Source organism: Schistocerca piceifrons, chromosome 1 (genome assembly GCF_021461385.2).
Source record: "Schistocerca piceifrons isolate TAMUIC-IGC-003096 chromosome 1, iqSchPice1.1, whole genome shotgun sequence".
In the NCBI taxonomy this organism is placed as follows: Eukaryota; Metazoa; Arthropoda; class Insecta; order Orthoptera; family Acrididae; genus Schistocerca; species Schistocerca piceifrons.
Window position 1 is genome coordinate 660,995,206 of NC_060138.1, and position 26,328 is coordinate 661,021,533.

Here is a 26,328-nt window from a genome sequence, read left to right on the forward strand (position 1 = left end):
TTGATTACAATAAAATTTTATAATTTCTTTGCTGATAATAATTGACTTACTCTCGTAATTAATATTTGGAGCTCCGTTATAGTAAAGTTACTGTGAGTTACCGTTTACATCAGTATGCAAGAATGTTTACAACAGTGTTTTTAGTTTATGCGTAGCTGAATTAGCATTAATTTTGTGAAATGACTGGAAGCTGCTAGAAGACAGTTAAATATCCTGTGTACAGAGGATGTGCATGAGGGCGTGTTGAAGGACCAGCGCTTATTTATGAGGAGGCAGTTCTTTAGGCAATGTTTGGACGAGTTTTGGACGTGCAGTTCTGGAGCTGAGTCGAATCCCTTGCATATATCTTGCGGTAATCAGTTAACAACACGTAGAAAAATTTCGAGTCCGCACAATCGATTTTTCGAAAGATTTCCTCGACCGTTTTGCATTTGTTAATTTCTGCAGAGTTCACGTCGGGAGCGTGCAGACATAACAAAATATGTGACTTGTTCGATATTACGATGTGTAATAAGGAATGTTTGAACTATATTGGAGAGTTCATGCAGGTGCATCGAGTGATGAACTGTGGATCGAGCTTGGCACGTTTCCACTTTACTTGCGACTTAACAGAACATTATTACGTGTTTAAATGAGACTTTGATTTGCCACGCCTAATCTGCGAATATCTGAAGCAATCAACTCCATACTTGGTCCTGTATGAAGAGATAATTTGAGCGTATTCAGTTTGAGAATATGCGTACTATTTGTTAAAACTGAAAATTCGTGTTAAAGGAACATTACTTGGTGTGAATAGTTCAGGAACCTATTGTATGAACGTTTCAGTGATATCGCTGACTGAAGAATTTCATTGGAGCACTTTGTGGCAGTTTGTAGTCAACTCCACGTGTACAGTAGAGGCAACTAATTTTGTAGGCCACTCTTCGTCTCACCTGTACGACAGTAGCTTAGTTATTTTTGGGATCATAAGATTGTGAATGGGTTAGATACGCAGCGACAACATCAAATACAACTTGTTAGCACACTCTGTTCAGTTACATACACATCGTATGCTTGGTTTCGGAAACTCTTTAGGTTCTCAAAAGTACCCTTGTTCATGTTTACTTTCACGTTTCCTTATTTCGCTGTCCATCCAGTTGTCTTCAGCTGCCCTGAATACAAAACTCAGCATCTCATTCTATGACTTTCATGCTGATCTGTACAATTACTCTGTCTTTGCGATCACTGTATATTACTTCAGTACTATTATAATTGAGTGTTATGACTACATTCAGTAGACGTAAGGGAAATACAAATTTATTTGAAGTACAATGAACTTATTAGATACATTTAGACTATCTCCTTTAGTCATAAAAGGGGACTTCTTTGATTAATTACTTAAATTTTCAGAATATTTAGAATATTTTATTTACGAAAAAGTGAGCTTTTTTGTGGGACTATTAAGTTAAAAACTATTTCAGTAGTACAGTTAGGTATAAATACAATGAATAATACAAATACACTATCTACATGCTTCCGATGTCATAGAACTGGCAGCAACGAAGCTGTGACAGAACGTTTTCTAATGTTGAGATCGCTTATCTTCTTCGTTATGTTGACTGTACGGCCATACCTGTAACAATGTGAATGATTACAAATACTGGTTTTGTTGCTCGTTTATGTTCGCAACAAGTTTTAACGACTAAACCACAACAGATAATTTATTGTATAAATATTTTGTACGCATCACTGCTGAATCAGTAGTATCAAAAGATGCAGAATAAAAATAAAATAAAAACAGAACACACATCATACCATTAAGCGCTGCTCGTAACAACCTTGACACTAATCTGGAAACATGCCATCGGCTCTGCATTATCATCTTTCAGTGTTAAACGGACGGGGAGAGTCAACTGGAAAAAAAAGAAAACAAAGATTTTTCGACGGAGTCACGAACAAACGTCGTATATGTTGCCTTCTACTTTCATACTTTCATGTTTTCTCAGAAAAATAATGGTAACCTGGGTATTATCTCCTTGCTATGAGCGTTCTCTTAGTGCGAAACTAAACCGTTTTCAGGAAACTATTGTATTATTCTCACTACAAAGCAACGTAAAATTTCACATAATCGTTGCAACAAACTGTACTTGTGTGTCGGATCAGGATTCGAACTCCTTTGTTGATTATTGTGAGCAGCGAACAAGCATCTGGACCACCCGTGTGCATATCTGTAACGACTCAATAATGTCTCAAAAATTACTAAATAATTAGCATCTAATTATCTTTCTCTAATTTCTTCGGAGTAAGAATAATAAGGGTTCGACTATTATGATTTCTATACTGCTAGGAACAGCACACACTCTGCTCATAGCTACAGCTAAATTATGAAAATGTCAGGTACTTTTAAGTGCTAGGTCAGAACAGCGATTGTGTTCTTTTAGGAATCCTTATTTCCTAGTACGTAAGTTGTACATAAAGAAGGAAATCAGTCTAATTCTACGATTAATGCAGAGGAAGATGTGAGACTGTAAAATGAAAAAAAAAAAAAAAATGCTCCGAGTCCATCACTGTTCTATCAGGACAATAATATAATATTACTTTTGTCCATTATGGACTTATAACGAAATACGCGACTATGAGCTACAGTTTTAGATATTAGTATTGTTATAACAAACATTCACTTGTTTTGCTGTTATTTGTTTCAGACTCGTAACTAGGTTCGTGGATAACAGCTGATCTCCAGCTGCTCAGTAGTTGCGAATTTTTCACAGGTTATTGTTGTGGCCATCAGTCCGAAGTGTTGTTTGATGCATCTCTCGACGCTACTCTATCCGGTGCAAACCTGTTCATCTCCGAATAACTACTGCAACATAAATCCTTTTGAACCTTCTTACTGTATTCATTTATTGGTCTTCCTTCATAACTTTCACCTACCATATTTCCCTCCAGAATTCAGTTGGTGATCTCTTGATGTCTCAGAATGTGTCCTGTTACTCGATCCCTTCTTCTAGTCAATTATGCCACAAATTTTTTTCTCCGCGGTTCTTTTCAGTGCCTTCTCATTAGTTACATGATCTATCCATCTAATCTTAAGCATTCTTCTATAGCACCACATTTCAAAAGCTGCTACACATATCTGCCCAGTAATTAGTGCTAATAACAATCCCATTGGACGAATTCGGGGTGTGCCGACCATTCAAGTGTTTACGCCAAATATCTTGGAAAAACGTGGGTCACACATGATTGTAGAGTGAGAAACGTTCATAGTTATGTTTGTTAACTGTGTCGTGAAAATTCAAGACGATAATTTTTATAAAATTTTCTTCTGGCTGTAGAGATACATAAAAAAATAACAACAAAACATTAAACTGAACCAAAGACTAATAGGTAGGTTGATCTCATTAAAGTTAAAGATTTCACTAATATGAAAGGATACTTCCTCTTTTCGGGATTTACCACGAACTTTAGGACACAACGTTCTACGCATCTGAAAGTTAGTTAATTCTTATCTCGTTATGAATACTAAACAATTTTAGTAGTCTATCTATGGCGATTCTACCTACAGTTCAAATTTCCGATACTACTCGGTGCTGCAGCGCTGTGATGCCATTAAGATGGGGCAGCTGGAAAACTTAAAAATCCAAGTTGACAAATGGCAGAAGAATAAAAATTAAATAAAGTTTACTGTGGGAAATTTAAAAATTAAATATAACGGAAAACTTAAAAATATTTCGAAATTAATCCGCTGCATGCGAATTTCTTGACTTCAGTTATATTAGGTATAGATCTAGCATTCAGTAGTGACATATGAAAACTTGTCCCAGACAGGGACTCGAACCCAGATTTCCCACATATCGCGAGCAAGCGCTATCCATGCACACTGCGCAGACGGACCCAAAATTCAATACGACACGCTGTCAACATCCTCATTTCGTAGTCCACTAAATTCATCATCTGAGCCTCGTAACGTTACTTGGAAATTTCGGGCATTCGAGTAGCGTGCACGGATAGCCAATGTGGTTGAGGCGATCGCTCGCAGTAAGTGGGAAACCTGTGTTCGAGTCCCGTATGGTGGAAATTTGCATGTCACTATTGCGTAGTAGCCCTATACTTAACAAAGCTGAAGTCAAGAAATCCGCAGATAGCACATTGATTTCAATGTATTTCATACGGTTGTGAATCGTCAGAAGTGCTTGTTCTTGCAGGCATGCACGTAAATATTAAATTCTAGGCGGGCGCACAACGATAACACTTTGGTCTCGGGTCTTCGTCGTTTCATTCTCACTGTTGCGAGAAGCCAAGTAATGTCGCGTGCATTAGGTGATAGATTTAGTGGACTACGAAATACGGATATTGACAGCGTGAGATGTCGAAGTTCCGGTCAGTCTGCGGAGCATGCATGGATAGCAGGGAAAGTGGTTAAGGCAAACGTTCACGAAAAACGCCAAATTCTGATTGCTACCCACAGCGGAGCATGTGTGACCTACCTCTACGAAAAAGTCACTGAAGAATATACTAAACCCTTAAAACAGGTACAAAGATGTTATACTCACTCGTTGGTGCAAACAGACGTCTTTTAGCGCACCTCCTCTACACAGAGACAGTTAAGTTTAAAAACACACAAAGGAAAATTAACAGGACGCACACCAAGATGGTTGACTTTTCCTTTTATCTAAGGATAACATGATGTGGCAACCGACTCGCAGGAATAATAAAGCTGCCAAGTACGTACATGTACTCGGTCTTCTTGAGCAGACCTCAATCTTTGCATACAGTTTCGTTCTTAAATTAGCGAAACCTTCGATACTAAGAATCACTCCGTAAAACGCAAGGCAATTGATAGAGAACATTGTCCCTCAGTACCCCGTCATAAGACTATCGCTAAAACGAATGATATTGCAAACAACTTACATAATCTCGTCACATTAGGCAACTGCAAGTTAAAGAACAATAACTTGTGAGAGTGAGAGAAAACAGTTATTCACATACTGTAGATTATTGTTTACCAGGCGTACTGTGGTGGATAATCGTAGACGGGTTTAGAGCAGTGTCAGGTTCAGTGAGAGATGGACAGACAATTAACTGCTGTGTGAACTGTGTCAGTTATTAATCGCCAGAGGTTTGTCGACCACAAGGCTAATCCAAATACCTTAGCAGTCTACAATGCGTGCTGATGACATCTTTGCTATTAAACACTGGGTGAAGTATTACTACGGTTCGTAGTAATGATGTATTGGGTTTGAAGTTAGCAGAAATATGATATCATTGATATATGGGCAGAAGGCATTGTGAAGGCGCAAGTACGCAAGACGACCAAGCACAAATACATCACTTAGCGGTTATCGGAGGGGGCCCTTTACACGGCGAGCTGCGTTCGTACCCCAGGCAATCCTTTGGGCAGCGACATCTGCAGGCGGTAGGTCACGTGCTCGCCGTGCTCCAGCGGACACTCGGCCTGCACCAGCGACTTGCAGCCGTCCGTCTCCGGCACTTCGTACGTTATCGTGGCGCCGAACACCACCGCCTCCACCAGCGGCGACACCGACTCCGTGGCCTTCTCTGCACACACAGACACGATAAAAGTCTGGGCTACCTAACCTCAGGGGCTCATTTACGTCAACGGAAGTCTGCACACTACACTACTGACCACTAAAATTACTACATCACGAAGATGACGCTCTACAGACGCAATCGTTAACCGACAGGAAGAAGATGCTGTGATAAGCAAATGATTAGGTTTTCAGAGCATTCACACAACGTTGGCGCCGGTGGCGACATCTACAACGTGCTGACATGAGGAAAGTTTCCAATCGATTCCTCATAGACAAACAGCAGTTAACCGGCGTTGCCTGGTGAGAGGTTGTTGTGATGACTCGTGTAAGGAGGAGAAATGCGTACTATCGCGTTTCCGACTTTGGTAAAGGTCGTATTGTAGGCTATCGCGATTGCGGTTTATCGTATCGCGACATTACTGCTCGCGTTGGTCGCGATCCAATGACTGTTAGCAGAATATGGAATCGGTGGGTTCAGGAGGGTAATACGGAACGCTGTGCTGGACTCCAACGGCCTCGTATCAATAGCAGTCGAGATGACAAGCATCTTATCCGCATGGCTGTAACGGATCGTACAACCACGTCTCGATCCCTGAGTCAGCAGATGGGGACGTCTGCAAGACAACAACCATCTGCACGTACAGTTCGACGACGTTTGCAGCAGTATGGACTATCAGCTCGGAGACCATGGCTGCGGTTACCCTTGACGCTGCATCACACACAGGAGCGTCTGCGATGGTGTACTCAACGACGAACCTGGGTGCACGAATGGGAAAACGTAATTTTCTCGGATGAATCCAGGTTCTGTTTACAGCATCATGATGGTCGCATCCGTGTTTGGCGACATCGCGGTGAACGCTCATTGGAAGCGTGTATTCGTCATAGCTATACTGGCGTATCACCCGGCGTGATAGTATGGGGTGCCATTGGTTACATGTCTCGGTCACCTCTTGTTCGCATTGACGGCACTTTGAACAGTGGACGTTACATTTCAGATGGGTTACGACTTGTGGCTCTACCCTTCATTCGATCCCTACGAAACCCTACATTTTAGCGGGATAATGCACCACCGCATGTTGCAGGTCCTGTACGGGCCTTTGTGGATACAGAAAATGTTCGACTGCTGCCCTGGCCAGCACATTCTCCAGAAATCTCACCAATTGAAAACGTCTGGTCAGTGGTGGTCGAGCAACTGGCTCGTCACAATACGCCAGTCACTACTCTTGATGAACTGTGGTATCGTGTTGAAGCTGCATGGGCAGCTGTACCTGTACACGCCATCCAAGCTCTGTTTGACTCAACGCCCAGACGCATCAAGGCTGTTATTACGGCTAGAGGTGGTTGTTTTGGGTACTGATTTCTCGGGATCTATGCACCAAAATTGCGTGAAAATACAACCACATGTCAGTTCTAGTATAATATATTTGTCCAATGAATACCCGTTTATCATCTGCATTTCTTCTTGGTGTAGCAATTTTAACTGCCAGTAGTGTAGATACGAAGTTACTTTCTTATAAAACATTCAAACTCTGGTAACATATATTCTCCATACCAGTATAGATTGTCCTAAAATGATAGAATCTCTGTTTTTATTAGGCTACTTCAGCTCGTACTATTCTCCAAACATATTCTGTTGCTTCAGTTATTATTACATGCTAGTTACTTGTAATGAGAATTACATAGACTGTTATTCAATCACAACTATTAACAGTTTAGAATGAGTTTGTTCTTTTCCTACATTAAAGTTGCTGTACCAAAATAGAAAGCAATAAATAAAATTTTACTTATTGTATTTGTACAGTGTAGTAGCAAGTCGGCTTGATTTAATTTGTAGAATGTTATACATAGTGCAAAATTGTTCTAATCCGCTCAGGCATCGAGTCAAACAAAGCTTGGATGGCAGACACTGGTAGGTAATTGCACGCTGTTTCAACTCTAAACCAGAGTTGGATAATCTTAGTGACTGAATTCTGATGTGTCAGTCTCTCGGAATCCTGTGACCGAATGTTATCAGTGAGTGAAAGATGTGGCGAGGACAGCAGCCGAACGCCCCCTACATCGAGGTAGGTCTACACAGCACGAGCATTGTCTAGTGCTTTGCTATGTTGTTGAAGAACACGTTACAGTGACCTCGAAGATAGAACTCAGCCACCAGCTGCCCAAAATACGGACTACGCGAACTAGAGGTGAGTATGTTCAGAACCCAATGGTGCCTCATACCATAATACCACGTGATGGTCCTGTAGGGCGACTACGGAAGCTGTCTCACAACGTACGTTTCCCTTGGAGCCTCCACATGCGAATACGTCCACTGGAATGCTGTACGCAGAACCAGGACGCGTCTGAAAACACGGCGTGGTGCTACTCCTTCGTCCAGTGTTGTCGTGCTTCCCTCTACTGCCACCCCAAGCGAGACCCTCGACGGTGCAGACAGTCTACGGTGCTACAGACGCCGTCGCACTGTCCTTGCAGCAGACAAGCCCCCTTCCAACCTAAAGACACGTGACGTGGTTATACGAATATTTGCGCCCTGTTCCATTGGCCGCTACTCACCTGGAGCCGTTGAGATCCTGTATGGCGTTTAGTATGTTCTTTCTGAACCTATCTATTTCGTATTTGCATGTCAGTGGTGGGCTCCCGACCAACATCGCGAGACGATTAACCGCAGTCTCGGTAGGCCACGATCCTGCCGCTGCCAAATTCGGGCACGTGCTGATAGACGTCCTCCATACAAGAGTAATAGCACGATCATCTCAAAAACGACCAGCATTCAAGTGGGGTGTCTGATTGACCAACCCGCTCCGAAGTCTTTCCTCTCATACAAGATGCAGATGACGTTACTCCTACTACTTCAAGCGGTTGCGTAGAAATGCTAATCATTTTCATATCCAAGCATGTAGTACATTTCATGCCAATTTAACATTTGTTACATGCCACCTTCAAGGTGCTGCAATTTTAACGGCCAATAGTGTAGCTAAATTATTTATGCACAATGTCCCTTTCCAGAACAGTATTTACAATAACGTTTCCTTATTTATTTATTTAAATACTTTACTTGATCTGATTAGGGTCATCAGACCCTCTCTTACATAGGACCAGGGTTTCACAATAACAGTATATATTACACCACAGTTACTAAAGAAAATAACAGCTTTAGCATAACAACTAGTATTAAGATGATCTGAGTGTCTGCAGTGACGGAGAAATAAATTATAGGGACTATGAACCAACAAACTTAACACTGGCATTACTTGTACTACTGCAGCTACTAATAATGATAATAGCAGTAATAATAAATAGCAAACTTATTTAAAAAGAAAAATATCACAATCAGCTTTTCCACAAACAGTAAATTACTACAGAAAGTAATCCATGATGTAAATACCTCGAAGAGTCCCAACGGTAAATCAGGAATATACAAACTCAAATGCGATACATGCCCAAAATTCTAGATTGAACAGACAGACAGAAGTTTTGAAGTTAGATACAAAGAACACATTGATGCTTTAAAGCTTGGCAACTTGAACAAATCTGAATTTGCAGCCAATACTGCTGAAGAAAACCATTCAGTGAGAAACATTGAGAACAACTTAAAAATTTTACATCTAACAGAAAAAGGAGAAACTATGAATATATTAGAAGAAATAGAAATACACACATACAAAAACAGCACCCAGACTACATCGTTAATGAACAAACCGAGTTAGGTAACACCCCTTTCCTGAAAAACTTCCAAAAATTATTTTGCACCCTCCAAAGCAAATAATATTCCTACACCTATCTGAAGATCAAGTAGGAAATTTATATGTTACTACAATTCTCATGATGCTAAATGTAAATAAAGAATGTACTGTCTTACATATACAGTACATGGAACATCTTTATAATTAATGTAACAGAATTCGCTCTAAAACTCACAAAATCATTGTCTCTCTATACTAGTGTAAAAGGCATGTCAGTTGCATAAGTGAATATATGATCTTTTTCCAAACATGGTACATCTTTATAATGTTACGATATATCATAGCATCTTTAACACTCATATGTTTGTAAGCACTTTGTACGTATCAAAACATGTGGTGCACGTTAGAAATCTATTCTGTGACAAATATAAAGTATTCAGGGAGAAAAATTTACATGTGCATCAATAAGAATGCAGTGGGAATGTATTCACATCTGTTGGACGAAAACTATGAAAACAAACACTCCAAACCGACAGTTCACGTAAGTCACATCCAGTGCAAATCTATATCGCAACCATCTGTGTGGCCTGCTTATAATTATGTATTATTTATATTTTTTGACAATTAATCTGTAAAAAACGCACCACATGTTCTAATGAAAGCATGAAAACCGTCTGAAGTTGAATCGTAATGATTCGAAACCGGTAACGGTACATTTTGAATACAGGAACTAAAAATAAATTTGTGGTTGGTTGCTGTCTCAACACAATCAACATTTGTCTCTCGATATAATTTTTGTTTCATTGCGTTGATAGCAAAGCTTTTTTAATACAATTACTGGTTTCGGCTACATGATATCCGTCTTCACAATCTAAAATAAACGAAAGTTATTAACTACGTACTCCATTAAGAAATCACAAACAAATAATCGTAGTTATGACAAACTTTACTCCAGTCCCTGATACGTTTTCATTATTATTGCTTACTTTTAGACTCAAAACATAAAATGGAATACGAGAAACAGGACAATATGTAGATTCTCGCGTTTTATTCAGTTTTCTTCCTCTATAAGACTAATTTTGGAGCCATCACAATGCGTACAACTTTAGCCTGACTTCTATAATCGGCTTTTATTCTCTGAACATTGTGTTAAATTAAGAGCAGCTTTAAACTGTCAGAAGATGAACACATTTTCATACGATTAATCATTTTTTTTAAATCCCACTTTTTTGCAAACAGCTAAAATATCTTAATGAACTTCCTTTGAGTTCCATTGTATGAGTGTTTGTGCGTCATTCATGCATCAAAGACTTCTAGGATCACTTTGCACCCTATATATGGCTGGTTGAGGCTTGCATGGCACTTTTGACTCCTATTGTTTTTACATCTTTTGACTTGTTGCAATGCAACAGAATGAGTGATGTACCGTGTTTTTGTTATAACTACTGTAACATGTTTTTAATTTCTTAATGTAGTAGGCAGTAACTGACTTTCTTTGACATTTATAGTTCATTCTAAAGACAGCCAAAAACGAAAATTTTATTAAAAAAACTCTGCGATCAAAACAACCAAATAAAAACTGTGCACATCATGACCGCTCTCCAGACTGTCATTTTATGCTAAATTCTTTTCCATTTGCTTAATACATTTTTAATTTTGCTTCCGGACAAAACATTATTTCGGGTGATCAAGACAAATGGGACACATTGTATATTAAACAGAGTGGGTCAAAGGCCACAGTCGTCTTTAATGCCTCCATTAGTTTTAATTCATTCTGTCATGTCATATCATCTTCTGACTTTTATTTATTGTGTCATATATGAATTACTTATTAGTCTCATTTCTTTACTGTTAACTCTAGCCTGCTTCTGGATACCTGAAGGTTTAGTCGACCTAACTCTATGGAAGGATTTAACCAAGTATACAAAAGCTGCACAAACTTGCCTACGGTTTTCTAGGTATCCTTCCGCAATTATTCGTTTAACAGTCCACTTGCATCTCTTACACCTCTGCTGCATTTGTAGTACATTACTTCTCAGCTTTTGACAGTAGTAGTCTACAGATCATTCTCAGCAGAATTTTTGATGAAGGAGGTATAGTTATTAAACGTTGTTTACTATCGTTGGTCTGTCATGTTTGGTCACAGTAGCAAATTAGTTTTCACAGTTTGCAATTTCCACCTTTCTCATTGGATTCTTTCCACAAATCAAAGCATCGAAATGTCTGAATACTTCCTATCAACGGCGTACATCAGTATTTTCTGGCGTGTGTGAGTTGAAATGTATTTTAGTGTACTGACTTGCTCTTCCCCGACGGAAAGGCCGAATGTTTCACTGTGTTTCCGGTTGCAGTAATGTCCCAGTGAAAACTTTTCATATAAACATTAACTACGCGACAGGCTAACAGAATCGTACTGCCTTTTAGACAAAGCAAATAAAAAAACTGTTCACCACGAAAATTTTAATCGATGAAACATTTTGTTTGTATGAATAAGAAATATGAAACTGTTGGCACGACGAGATAATGGGCCGCATCGGATCACGTTTAGAAATCTTAAATTCTGCAGTGGCCCCGGTGCATATCTAAAGCGAGAGGTGGAGACATGTCATTAATTCGAGTGTTTAAGATATGCATACACTTCGTCTGTCCAAGTATTTATTTCTTTTTCTTCTGTCTAAAATCAATCTGTCTTCTACTACCTACCTAACTTTTTGTTTTATCTATCACAGTAAATACACACAGTAATTGTACCAAAAATACACCATTAATTTCTGAACAAATTGACGCTAAATACAGTATGTTTAAATCAAATATTCTACGAATTATCGAGATTTGTAGCATTTGCATAAAGTACGAATCTTTGAACAGTTGAAATATCTTAATTTTATGTTGCTACAACAAGTAGACGGTCTTCGAGATGGGTAAAATTCATCGCTTTCCAATTATAGACGCACAATTGAGCTAGCACTTCTGGTTCTCAAATTACTTAGTGTGATCTTATTTTTATTTTAAACTAGAAACGAAAACAAAATCTGAACTGTGTTCGTAATGTAATCTCGAAAAACTTTCATTTCCATATATTCGTGAAAACATCTCTGAAATTATGAAACAGTTTCTATAGCTGGCCCAGCTTCTTCGCGTGTCTACAGCATCATTTTGTAAACGTTTTTTTGACAACGCTTCTTCATAGCTCTATCGACGAACATTTTTGCGCCTTCAGCCGTTTCAGCTTCACTTGTACTATGTGTCGTACAATGACATTATTTTCTAGGTACTTTCAGCTGCATATGTGGACACTGTGTCCGAATGCGTCGCGAACAAAGTTAGTAGCAAAGAAGTAATAAATTTTAAAGTCATTTACACTGCGGCACTCTTTCACGCATCTCAATGTTTGCGAAATCATATCTCCTGAAATATGTCTGGTAGCATGATATAATTTTGTATGTGAATTTAACGGAATACGTTAATACTATCTGCGAAATTGATTTAAATTACATTTAATAGCCCAGAAGTAATAAATTTAAACGTCATGCATGATGTGGCAGTTTTTCACGGGGCTCGTTGTTTATGACCGCATGTTTGCTGAACAGCGATTATTACCTGATATTAAGGGATGTGTGTACCAAGTTTCGTTGAAATCGGATCATTGACTTGTGAGGATATGTGGAACATACATACACACATATACACTCCTGGAAATTGAAATAAGAACACCGTGAATTCATTGTCCCAGGAAGGGGAAACTTTATTGACACATTCCTGGGGTCAGATACATCACATGATCACACTGACAGAACCACAGGCACATAGACACAGGCAACAGAGCATGCACAATGTCGGCACTAGTACAGTGTATATCCACCTTTCGCAGCAATGCAGGCTGCTATTCTCCCATGGAGACGATCGTAGAGATGCTGGATGTAGTCCTGTGGAACGGCTTGCCATGCCATTTCCACCTGGCGCCTCAGCTGGACCAGCGTTCGTGCTGGACGTGCAGACCGCGTGAGACGACGCTTCATCCAGTCCCAAACATGCTCAATGGGGGACAGATCCGGAGATCTTGCTGGCCAGGGTAGTTGACTTACACCTTCTAGAGCACGTTGGGTGGCACGGGATACATGCGGACGTGCATTGTCCTGTTGGAACAGCAAGTTCCCTTGCCGGTCTAGGAATGGTAGAACGATGGGTTCGATGACGGTTTGGATGTACCGTGCACTATTCAGTGTCCCCTCGACGATCACCAGTGGTGTACGGCCAGTGTAGAAGATCGCTCCCCACACCATGATGCCGGGTGTTGGCCCTGTGTGCCTCGGTCGTATGCAGTCCTGATTGTGGCGCTCACCTGCACGGCGCCAAACACGCATACGACCATCATTGGCACCAAGGCAGAAGCGACTCTCATCGCTGAAGACGACACGTCTCCATTCGTCCCTCCATTCACGCCTGTCGCGGCACCACTGGAGGCGGGCTGCACGACGTTGGGGCGTGAGCGGAAGACGGCCTAACGGTGTGCGGGACCGTAGCCCAGCTTCATGGAGACGGTTGCGAATGGTCCTCGCCGATACCCCAGGAGCAACAGTGTCCCTAATTTGCTGGGAAGTGGCGGTGCGGTCCCCTACGGCACTGCGTAGGACCCTACGGTCTTGGCGTGCATCCGTGCGTCGCTGCGGTCCGGTCCCAGGTCGACGGGCACGTGCACCTTCCGCCGACCACTGGCGACAACATCGATGTACTGTGGAGACCTCACGCCCCACGTGTTGAGCAATTCGGCGGTACGTCCACCCGGCCTCCCGCATGCCCACTATACGCCCTCGCTCAAAGTCCGTCAACTGCACATACGGTTCACGTCCACGCTGTCGCGGCATGCTACCAGTGTTAAAGACTGCGATGGAGCTCCGTATGCCACGGCAAACTGGCTCAAACTGACGGCGGCGGTGCACAAATGCTGCGCAGCTAGCGCCATTCGACGGCCAACACCGCGGTTCCTGGTGTGTCCGCTGTGCCGTGCGTGTGATCATTGCTTGTACAGCCCTCTCGCAGTGTCCGGAGCAAGTATGGTGGGTCTGACACACCGGTGTCAATGTGTTCTTTTTTCCATTTCCAGGAGTGTATTTTTATAATATGTATGGATTACATAAAGCTTAGATATTCATTTTTTTTTGATAGCTATGTCTTAATAGTAGTGTATGCTCCTGCAAGTAACGTTTTATAAATTATGTAGGTTCTAAAATGTGATTAAACGATTATGACATTTAGTGACGGATTCCAGCCAACTAAACAAACGCGTTAATCGAGAATTTTGATGAGAACTGTGCCCGAAACCATAAAATGATTATTGACTGTGGTCACTCCTCATATGGCTGTTAAAAATGTTTATTGCGATTGAAATTTCGACGTTTTTCATTTTCATGCATACTGAAAGCAAACGCTGTGTTCCTAAGGACAATGTTCCAAAAATTCATAATGCAGTACCTAGTCAGGTATAGGGAAAGATAAAAAGTTTAGAAGAATCATAACGAAAACCATGAAGTTGAACATAAAAAAATTCAACAAACTTTACTTGTAAATATGTTGAAATGGACTACAGTCCTGATTGTGACCAAATTAAGTTTATCACATATAAAAATAAAGTAACAAACTTTAAAACTGAAAACATAAGAGAAGTTGGCATTTTATAACCCACCCTACAACGTTAAGAAATGCTAGAACACAGTTCCCAACAGTTTGAATCCAAATACGTATGTTGAATAGGTGAACCAGCGCTTCCGTAAACCATGCGAGCACGGGGCACGTGGCAAGCACATTAACAGCAATCAGTTTGTACAAAAACAAACACTGCTACAGCAATACAAAGAGAAATTAATTTACTCGTGTAACCAACGAGGTGGCTGGATAATAACAGCCGCAAAAGCTTTAAAGACATACACCTTATGAGTTTCAGAGTACAAAGACATTAGTATCTGGAGTGCATCTTTACTTTTAATTTTGGGTTCTTGAACCGCCTCATTTTTAAAGTTGTCGTTACCTATGAGTAGGTAACTCACTTCTTTTTTATCATATGACGTATCAGTTGCGGTGTATGTAGGTGTTACCTACTTTTGATTTGCGTCCACGGTTTAACTTGTTTTATTCCTTTTACATTAACATATGTACACCGACCACATTCGTTCCTCATGGGGACACATCTACAGACCATAAGATATTGTACTCTCAAGCTCACTTTCTGTATGTGTACATCCTTGTCATTTTACCGTTCTTGTAACCGAGACTCCACATTGGCTACACGAGCGGTTCATTGCGGTGTATGTTATGGATTCAGTTTCTGTTTGTACGCAGGCTGAGTGCTCTTACGGTCCTCACCACACAGTTCATGCTCACCTGTTACGTGGAAGCGCTGGTGTACCTCTACCACTGTACGTATTTGGACTTAGTTGGGAAGTATGTTTCATCGTGTCACGACTTAACACTGTAAAGCAGGTTTCAGCCTATCTCGTAAGTAGCCTTATGTTTTCGGTTTTAAATTTCTCTTTCTTTACTTTTTGCATCCAGTGTATTTTATTTGCCGACAGTGTTTGCTTTCAGTATGCTTGAATGTACCAAAATGACGATACTGCATTCGCAATAAACATTTTAAAAGCTACTTATGTGATGATTCCATTCGAAAAACGCTAGAATGATGTAAGTGAATATATTTGCACGTAGCTCATAGTTTAACGTAGCATACGGCACTTGTAATACTGTCGATACAACGGGACACAGTCCTACGAATACTAATATAGGCGTGATAGATTAAATGCAAGAGACACGTGTTTTGCAGCCTGAAGGATGCTGTTGTGTAGCAGTGGCTACCCACTCTCGCTCACCTACTGCGAACAGGACGTCGGCGATGATCTCGGTGCCGGCGACGACTGGGCAGGGCGACTCATTGCATCCCTGGACGTCCAACGAGAGAATAGGCGGCTCGCCGTCCGTGCCTGCCAAAAGTAAGACAGGCACAGTATCACGCATGAGTCGGTTATGTAGCCACAAGTACGAACAGGTTCAGGAAGTCAGCTGCTTCAGTTTGATGGTTCACTTAAGTTTCGGAATTAAGCCCAGCCTTGTAAAGAAATCCGACCCAACGCCTATCAACTCAGATGCGGTACTCGAAATGCACGTGAAGATGAGATTTTGAAATGACTCGTGCGATATTAATAAACAAAACAGAGACTGCTCAGTGTGTCATATACGTTGGTTTTGTAGTTTTTAATTATCTTTGGTAGTTTCTGATTCCTTAAGTTTGATTTAATCTTGTTCTTCGTACGTTGTTCAAACCGTTCCCTTCTGTACATATCTTACACCCTTAAAGTCCTGCATAATGCGACTGAATACAGCAGGTGACGTACGATACCTTGTAATGTCGTGTGGGACCTTCTTTTGCCTGGCGTCCTGCAGCAACTCGACATGGCATGGGCTCCACAAGCCGTTAGAAGTTTCCTCCAGAAATACTGAACCATGTTGCCTCTATAGTCGTCCATAATTACGAAATTGTTGCCTCTGCAGAATTTTGTGCACGAACTGATCTCTGTATTATGTCCCATAATCGTTCGATTGGTGGCTAAATCATTCTCTCGAATTGTCCAGTATGTTCTTCAAGCCAATCGCGTGGAGATGTGGACCGGTGACAATGCGCACTGTCATCTATAAAAATACCGTCGTTATTTGGGAACTTAAAATGCATGAATGGCTGCAAATGGCCTCCAAGTAACCGAACATAACCATTTCCAATCAATGATACGTTCAGTTGTACCAGGGCTCCCAGTCCATTCCATGTAAACACAGCCCACACCATTATGAAGCCACCACAAGTTAGCACAGTGCCCTGTTGACAACTTGGGTCCATGACATCGTGAGGTCTGCGCCACACTCGAACCCTACCATCAGGTCTTACCAACTAAATTGGGACTCATCTGACCAGGCCACGGTTTTACAGTCTTCTAGGGTGCAACCGATATGGCCACGAGCCCAGGAGAGGCGCTATTAGCAATGGCACTCGCGTCGGTCGTTGCTGCCAGGGCCCATTGACGTCAAATTTCCTGCACCATCCAAACGGATACGTTCGTCGTACGTCCCACATGATTTCTGCGATTATTTCACGCAGTGTTTCTTGTCTATTAGCACTGACAATTCCACGCAAACGCCCCTACTTTCAGCCGTGAAGCGAAAACCGCCCGCCACTATACTCTTCGCGGTGAGAAGTAAAGCCTTGAATTTTTGACACTGTGGATCTCGGAGTATTGAATTCCCCAACGATTTCTCCAATTACCATTCCACGTTCAAAGTCTGTTAATTCCCGTCTTGCGACAATGATCACCTTGGAAGCCTTTTCACGTGAATCACCTGAGTACAACTGACAGCTCCGCCAATGAACTGCCCTTTTATACGTTTTGTAAGCGATACTACCACCATCTGTGTATGTGCATATCGCTATGCCATGACTTTACCCCGTCCTCATGTATCTGATAGGACTCGGCTGATGTGCACGTAGGTGAGGGGTTCTGTCTTGCTCGTGTAGTATTTTTCCATGCAGACTGCTACAGTTAGCACTTGATGGAGCCGTGCATTCGTTTACTGAACGTACAGGTCATTGTTGTTGGTCTAACTTTAGAATTCATCGTCTTACAAGAGTGTAGTCATGACGTCATTCTCGGATGGGACTTTTTAATACCTTTTCAGGCAATTGTAAATTGTGGCCGCTCGAAGATTATGCTAGACGAGATGAGATACTGTGGACAGGAAGATGCGCGTCCGAGTGCGTGGAGACTACGTGTGCTGGAAGAAGTGATTATTCCTGCAGTCAGCGCTAGAAAAGTAACTGTCATGTGTCATGCCACGCATCAACCCATGGATCTTGTAGTGGAATGTAAGAGAAGCAAACCACTGAAGTATAACTTAGTCATCACAGCCTCTGTCGTCTCGTTTAAGAACGGATTCGGTGAACTGTGGATGGTTAACTGTCTCCGAGAACCGCAGATCCTTCCAAGGCACATGTAAGTAGAAAACGCTGGGCAGTTAATTACAGAACAGCTGAGCGTCATAGAAACCTCCCATGCCAGTCTGTTGGCGAAATTGCCGGCCGCTGGTGGCCGAGTGGTTCTGGCGCTACAGTCTGGAACCGCGCGACCGCTACGGTCGCAGGTTCGAATCCTGCCTCGGGCGTGGATGTGTGTGATGTCCTTAGGTTAGTTAGGTTTAAGTAGTTGTAAGTTCTAGGGGACTAATGACCTCAGCAGTTGAGTCCCATAGTGCACAGAGCCATTTGAACCATTTTGTTGGCGTAATTAGCGCTGCCACTACGAGACAAGATCTTCTAGCTCGACTATCACCAGATCTCACTAAGGAACAACAGAAGAAGCTACTGGTTACTGGCGGACAGAGTGGCCGAGCAGTTCTAGGCGCTACAGTCTGGAACCGCGCGACCGCTACGGTCGCGGGTTCGAATCCTGCCTAAGGCATGGATGTGTGTGATGTCCTTAGCTAAGTTAGGTTTAAGTAGTTCAAGGTCTAGGGGGCTGATGACCTCAGAAGTTAGGTCCCATAGTGCTCAGAGTCATTTGAACCATTTTTTAGAAGAAGCTACTTGCCATTCTTCAAGAGTTCGCTGAATGCTTCAAACCACAGGTGAAGAGCACATTAGACAAATCGACAGTGAAGCACCGGATTATCACTGGAGACCATCAACCAATAAGCCAGAGAGCATACCGCGTGTCAGCAACGTAACGTCGAATACTTCCCGACGAGATAGAGAAAATGATGAAGAATGACATCATTCAGCCTCCACAGAGCCCATGGTCGCCACCAGTGGTTCTCGTCAGGATGAAGAATGGCATTTGGCGCTTTTGTGTTGTTTACAGGAAGCTTAGTAAGATAACTAAAAAGGACGTTTACCTTCTTCCACTAGATTGAAGGGGACAACGTTTTTCTCAACCATGGACATGTACTAGGAATACTGGCAAATCGAAGTAGATGAGACTGATCGTGAGAAAACTGCATTCATCACCGCTGAGGGCCTGTATGAGTTTAAGGTAATGCCGTTTGCTTTGTGTAATGCAGCAGCAACTTTTGAACGGATGATGAATAACCTTCTAAGTCACCTGAAGCAGACGATGTGTCTTTGTTATTTAGATGACATTAAAGTGTTCTCTGAGACATTTTATGAACACATAAAAAGACTGAGGGCCGTTCTTAAGTGTCTCCAACAAGGTAGACTCAAACTTAACCCGAGAAAGTGTTTCTTTGGAGCAAAAGAAATCAAAATACTTGGACACCTTGTGTCAAACGAAGGTGTGCGGGCAGACACGGAAAAGGTGAGATCTTTAACGGAATTTCCTATTCCTAAAAGTATTAGTGGTGTGAGAAGCTTCCTCGGATTATATTCTTATTACCGCCGCTTTATGAAAGACTTTTGTATCAAAGCCAGGCCACTCCAAGAGTTGTTAAAAGCTGATGATAAATTTATTTCCGGTGGTGGTCAACAAGATTCTGTCGATGTGCTGCGGAAAGCTCTGACTTCTGACCCTTTACTTGGTCTGTATGATGAGAGAGCACCTACAGAACTACACACAGATGCCAGAGGGTATGGGATCGGTGGTGTTCTGGTGCAAATTTGGGATGGAAAAGAGAAGGTTATGGCCTATGCTTCTAGGACACTTACAAAAGCCGATAGAAACTACTGAACTATAGAAAGAGAATGTCTTGCCTTGATTTGGGCCATGTGCAAAAAAAATGGTTCAAATGGCTCTGAGCACTATGGGACTTAACAGCTGAGGTCATCAGTCCCCTAGAACTTAGAACTACTTAAACCTAACTAACCTAAGGACATCACACACATCCATGCTCGAGGCAGAATTCGAACCTGCCACTCCGGCCGGCGGCCAGGTGCAAATTTCGACAGTATCTCTATGGAAGGCCATTCAAAGTTGTTACAGACCATCATTCACTTTGTTGGTCTACGGGTCTTAAGCATCCAGCAGGACGACTTCAAGAATACGACATTACCATTGTGTACAAAAGTGGAAGAAAACACCAAGATGCCGACTGTGAAAGACCATCAAGACTATGATGAAGATAGTGAATGTCTCGCTGTACTCCAGGATCTCTCTGCTGAGCAGGGGAAGGACGCCAAGACATCTTGCTTTAAATCGTTCCGAGGATGTGAAAGGACAATTTAAGGTAGTTAATGGATTACTTTGCAAGAAAAACTTTGATCCGTTTGGAAAGATGTGGTTATCAGTGATTCCCAAACACATGCGCTTGGATGTTCAACAGAAATTCCATGACACACCTGAGGTCGGACATTTAGGAATTATTAAAACATAGGGCAGGATTCGCAAGAGATATTTGTGGCCGGGTTTATTTAGGAGTGTTCGTCACTATGATTCGCATTGTCGAGAGCGACAGAGGAGAAATGCAGCTCCTCAGAAACTACCTGGCCGACTCATACCAATTCCACCAGCCGAGACGCTTTTCCAGAGCGTTGGCATTGACCTCCTCGGACGATTTTCAACGTCTGCTACTGGCAATAGAAGGATTATTGTTTGCACTGATTATCTGACACGCTATGCCATTACAAAAGCAGTGAAAACAGCCGGAGCATTCGAGGTAGCCAAATTCGTCATGGAAGACATTGTATTAAAACACGGTGCCCCTCCCCCCCCCCCCCCCTAACCGTCGGCTACCACCAGCAAACTAATGGGCTTACTGAACGCCTTAATAAGACGTTGGCCGACATGCTATCAATGTTCGTCGGTGTTGAGCAGAGCAACTGTGATGAGATGCTACCTTTCGTGACATTTGCCTACAACGCCGCCAAACAAGGCAACACAGGATTTACGCCATTTTTCCTGGTGCATGGGCGTGAGGCGACTACGACGATGGACACTGTGTTTCCGTTACATCCTAATGATGTGGATGACGACTACATCGGCCAGGTGTTAACCCGAGCTGGGGAAACTCGGCAGTTAGCTCGACTCCGCACGCTGCAGGCTCAAGAAAACGATCGCCGCCCTGATGTCGACCAGCCTGCTGACCTCGCCTGGATCTTCACTCCTGTTGGGGAAGTTGGTCTCTCTCAGAAGCTCCTCAGGCGCTACGTTGGACCTTATAAGGTTGTCAGACAGTTGTCTGATGTTACTTATGAAGCTGAAGATTTCGACCCCGACACAAGACAACGAATGAGAGATACGGTCCTTCGAATGAAGCCCTATAAGGATCCTGCAACCAAGGGTAAATTCGAAGCTCCAGCGACAGGCAACAAGCGGAAAGGTGACGAAGAGCGTAGCGGCAAAGGAAGTTCTAAGATCACCGCCAGGCCGAACATCAATCACCGGAAGTCGGAGTATGCAGGAGCGATGACTCGTTCCCGGACTAGGAGAACGTAACACCGAGACGCTGTTCTCTTAACGAGGGAGCAATGTCACAGAAGAAGCTGGGTAGCACCGTAACTGTGGTGTAGAGGTTATGATGCTAGACTGTTGCATGGAAGGTTGTGAGTTCAACACTCACCTGAACTGTAAAACTTTAATTTCTGTATTCGATTGGAGAACATTCTAGTAGTATCCACAAATAGCAAGAATCATTGTACTGGAATATTCTGTAACTGTATATTTACCTTATGTGTCCTGGCCGGAGGCAGTTCGCTCCGCTCTCTTGTATGTGCAAGTGCTGAATAAACGTTCGTTAAGTGAAGTTAGTGTTCGACATTCATCTTCTTCTACGTGACAATACATTGACATGGTTCAACGAAGATCTGTTAATAGTATTTAGTCTTATATATCTAGAGCCTTCCGAATTTTTATTTTCAAGACCGAATTTATTCCTACGAGGCTGAGGAGACACAAATCTATTTGAATCAAACTGACAAATTTTATGATTAGAACTGATATGTCCTGTAAATCATCTATAGCAACGATAAATGACATACATTCATCTATTATTCATTAAGTATCATAACATATTGCATTACTGGGCCTAAGAGACACATGCCTGAAGAAATTAAAACTTAAAAAGATTAATAACCAACAGCACATTTTTGATGAATGTTTACAAACGTTTATGCAGTTTGCTGAACCGGAACTGTGACATTTCCAGGGAGTTAGAAGACATATATACTTCAGATTTTGAGTTCTTATGCTCATAGTTAATTTTGGTACAGTCTACCTTACACAGCTTGTGTAACCGTGCGTGTCCTTGTATGTCGTTTTCCATTACTCAGATACAGACAGTGTAAGTCAGGTGACACCTCTAGTTTAGCTTAGCTGATAGTATTTTAGGTTAATTTTTGGGACAGGCGGAGGAGGATATCTGTCACAAAGCAGTTATTTTTGAATGCCATAACAATGGCAATCGCTGCTGTTGTGGTATTATACTCTACCGCACCTGTAATTAAATTTGATTTCTTTGGAAGTTTCAGGAATTTATTAGCCTATTTTCCTTTCAATTATTTCTGAGAATTGTGATAGCACGAAAACAATATCTTCAACATTAACTGTATCGAATGAGGCAACAACTATCGCCTCTATAAGGTGACTGGAATTATGCCAAACCGCAAACGAATGTTAATAATGTCGGCTATATATTCTCACAGGCCACGAACGACAACTCTATTTTATTTTTATGACGCTCACGTGCCATGAAAGACAATTGTATTTTACTTTTATGATGCTGTAGTGACAGTGAAATTTGTGGCAAGTGTTTCCTCTCTTCTTCGGGAAGAAAATTTGTAATTTAATTGTAATATTAGAAAAATAGCCATATAGGCAATGCATTCTCATGTGTCATGAACGACAATTGTATTTTACTTTTACGACGCTATAATGATAGTAAAACTTGTGGCTGGTGTTATGCCTTTTCTTCGGGAAGAATACTTGTAACGTAATTATAAAATTGGAAAAATAGCGAAATAGGCAAGTACTAATTGCTTGGAATTTTTAGTTACACTACCTGTATCTATTATCTGTGTGTTAGCAGGATTACTTTTTTCTTTTCCTGTCGTGTTTGTTGTAGTATTCGATACAATTCAGTTGTTTATTGAGTTACATCTGTTAACGTCATATTATGGTTCTTTTTTGTCAGCAAGCAGCACAAGGTTGTATTGGTTTTGGAATGAATGTGTCGGTGCTTGAATCACTCTTGGCATTTTTTATGGGACAGTTTTTTTAGGGCTACAGGTGGCATTTGGAAGCTCGTCGTTATCCTTTATTTTCTACTGGACGTTCCACAGAATACAATATACTTGAAGTTATTTTCTCAAAAATTGGATTACTTAGTAAACCTATTTTTATCACAATAAGCCCCCAAGATTTGCTCTTAAATTAAATTAGCTGGATTACACAGTCTCAAGCTTAGAATATTATTATATTCCGCCACAAGCCTACATTTTGACAATAATTTACGTTATACATGTAAATTTATGTCATGGCTAATGTGATGTGATATGCAGACCTACATTTTTATAGCTATTGGCATCTTCATTTTTAGGTGCGATGATCTATTACTCCTACTGAACGTAAAGATCACATGTCTTTTCCTTTTTCTTTAATTTTAAAGGTCGTAATCGTAGGGAATACTATGGAAGATGTAAATGGCTTTTTCTATGAGACAGATATTGATATTTACGTGTCTCATAAAAAAAACTTAAACTCTGATGGTTGAGACTTTATCAAAAAATTCTACTTCTTTATAGAGCTATTTCCACAACAGCAACAGACGATCGAAGGTTGTGTAATGTGATTAACTATTGGCTGAAGTCAACAAAGATAAAAAGTCAGTCATGAGCTGCACAAGAAAACCTTTATTAGATTAACTTTACGAGTATCAACAGTTTAAACTGTCATCGTCAGAAGTGACATAGGCTCAGATCATTGTTATACTTTTATCTTTGTTGAAATATTCTGAAGCAGCTGAACTACATCTCTGAATAAAATCGTCTATTGTCTGAAGTCTCCCAGTTACTTCAACGGATGGTGCACTCAGAAAGAAACCACCGTGCTCCAAGAAATGGGAGCAAACCAGGGAGGGTCATACAAAAATGTCTTAAATACGAAATCACACTACCTCACTTACAGAAAACACTTATCTTAAGAGCAGAATCTGAAGACAGTAAAAAGGTTCGCACATAGGTACAGGACGGCGCTGGTTGCTCTCCAGTGGAGGAGTAACATTCTCAGTTTCACTCCCGGCTGTAACAGTTGCGCCGGCCAGGGTGGCCGAACGGTTCTAGGCGCTACAGTCTGGAACCGCGCGACCGCTACGGTCGAAGGTTCGAATCCTGCCTCGGGCATGGATGTGTGTGATGTCCTTAGGTTAGTTAGGTTTAAGTAGTTCTAAGTTCTAGAGGACTGATGACCTCAGAAGTTGAGTCCCATAGTGCTCAGAGCAATTTGAACCATTTTTTTTTTTTTGTAACAGTTGCAACACCGTGAAGGTGCCAAGCAACGAAAGTCAAACTGGCACGAGACTTACTACATCCTTGGATACGCAGACTATTAGCATCTCTTCAGAACCTCACGAAACAGGCGGTGGTAACGCCACCCACATTTTGTATGTACTATTACGCTAAATGTTGCTGATTCAGAAACAGCATTTGAGTGTTGGTTGTTTGTGAGAAGATCGTGTCATGTCTCGTGTAATGAGGATGCGCTTCCACCATTGCTTGTCGGAATTTGACAGCGTCACTATCATGACCTATCGAGACTGCTGTTTATAGTTGTGCGATATTAGTGATTGCATTGGTCAGGATTACATGTCTGTCATGAAAATATGGTATCGATGCGTTCAGGAGGGGAATATTCGACATACGTGTAGGACCTCAACGCCCCTCCCCCAAAGCGACTAGCGACTGAGAGCATAGATTAATTTAGTAGATCAGCTGTGTGGGCTTGTCAGTCAGTGTCACCTACCACGGGTCAGGAAATGGGCTATTTTCTACAAGAAAAGTATCCACATGGATAGTGTGACGACGTCAACAGCACCACGATCAGCATGGCGACCAGACTTCGCGCAAACGTATCACATAATTTACCACCTGATGTTTTCTCCACAGTCTTAATTGTGTGGTGAAGTCATCTATGTCTGACGGTATAGGCTACCCGTTTTGCTTCCTCGTGCTCACACTTCAACACCTGACCTGCTGCCAGGATAAAATAAATGTTAAGGCCTTGCATATGCCACACATACTTGGAGGTACCAACCAACCTAAAAACATACCACTCGTAAAAGCTATAATTATTAGTCTGTAAATGAAGTAAATACTGTGTAATGTTGTTCAGTAGACTGGCCTCGAACATCAGTAGAAGTATCTGCACCTTATGCCCCTAACACCCTTTACGGTCAGGGGTTGCCGGTCGCCAGCTGCTACGAATGATGAACTCTAGCCCAGAGTTGAAGCAGAATGTAATGGTTTACCTGCATTGTCTGTTATCCAAACTCATTTTGATGTGGTGTCTAGCCAGTTTAGAGTCATTATTGCTGTGGAAGAAGGCAGCTTTGTGGAATAAATTTCCATTCCGGTTACTCCCTTCTCATCTACAAGTTTACTCATGCATTCTTTGCACTTTACTGTGTTGCACTATAAGGGAATTATTTGCTATCCTCTGTAACGTTGCAACTCCAATGACCATCCTTATAGACATGACCCCAGTAAGTAAATTCTTCAAAAATTTGCTATATTGTACACTTACGAGTGATATACAGTAGGAGTAACCTATCAATGTGGTGCAAATCATGACTGTGAAAACTGCAGGTATTTCTACTCACAGTTACTGTAGGGCGTAGCAGCAGCTGCGGCCACGAGGCAGCATAGCGCAAGAGCGACGGCCGCCGGCATGTTCCTCAGGGCTCTGCCACGGGCGCGCCTCTGGCGGCGCAGATAAAGTCAGCTGCAGGTGTCCCGATTACGAAACGATACTCCGGATGCCTTCCGAACGTTCGCAGGTTTAACTGATAAGGCGACTCACAATCACTCTGTGTCACAGCGACCGCAGCAGGTGTGAATGTGTGACTCAGATAATTCGTAAAAAAATATCTGTCAGGTGTGCTAGCAATCGTGCACACCTGGAAGCGTGCAACAACTGAAA

General features: G+C 41.8%; 1 protein-coding gene across 1 annotated transcript; it reads right to left on the bottom strand.

Annotated features, from left to right (window-relative positions):
* Positions 1-1,428: 1,428 nt before the first annotated feature.
* Positions 1,429-26,120, bottom strand: LOC124711722 (NPC intracellular cholesterol transporter 2-like). The gene is made up of 5 exons (XM_047241935.1): positions 26,009-26,120; positions 16,078-16,188; positions 5,360-5,538; positions 1,795-1,892; positions 1,429-1,612 (listed from the first exon to the last, which is right to left on the bottom strand). The coding sequence occupies exons 1-4, from the start codon at positions 26,076-26,078 to the stop codon at positions 1,797-1,799; spliced, it is 456 nt and encodes a 151-aa protein (XP_047097891.1). The 5' UTR covers positions 26,079-26,120; the 3' UTR covers positions 1,429-1,612; positions 1,795-1,796.
* Positions 26,121-26,328: the final 208 nt, after the last annotated feature.

Bases quoted from the DNA above. Each gene is read 5' to 3' on its own strand.
- LOC124711722 (XM_047241935.1), bottom strand. From the start codon at position 26,078: ATGCCGGCGGCCGTCGCTCTTGCGCTATGCTGCCTCGTGGCCGCAGCT. The intron at 16,189-26,008 runs GTGAGTAGAAAT...TACTTTTGGCAG, and splicing joins TGCTACGCCCTACAGTAACT to GCACGGACGGCGAGCCGCCT. The intron at 5,539-16,077 runs GTGAGCGAGAGT...CTGTGTGTGCAG, and splicing joins CGACGTCCTGTTCGCAGTAG to AGAAGGCCACGGAGTCGGTG.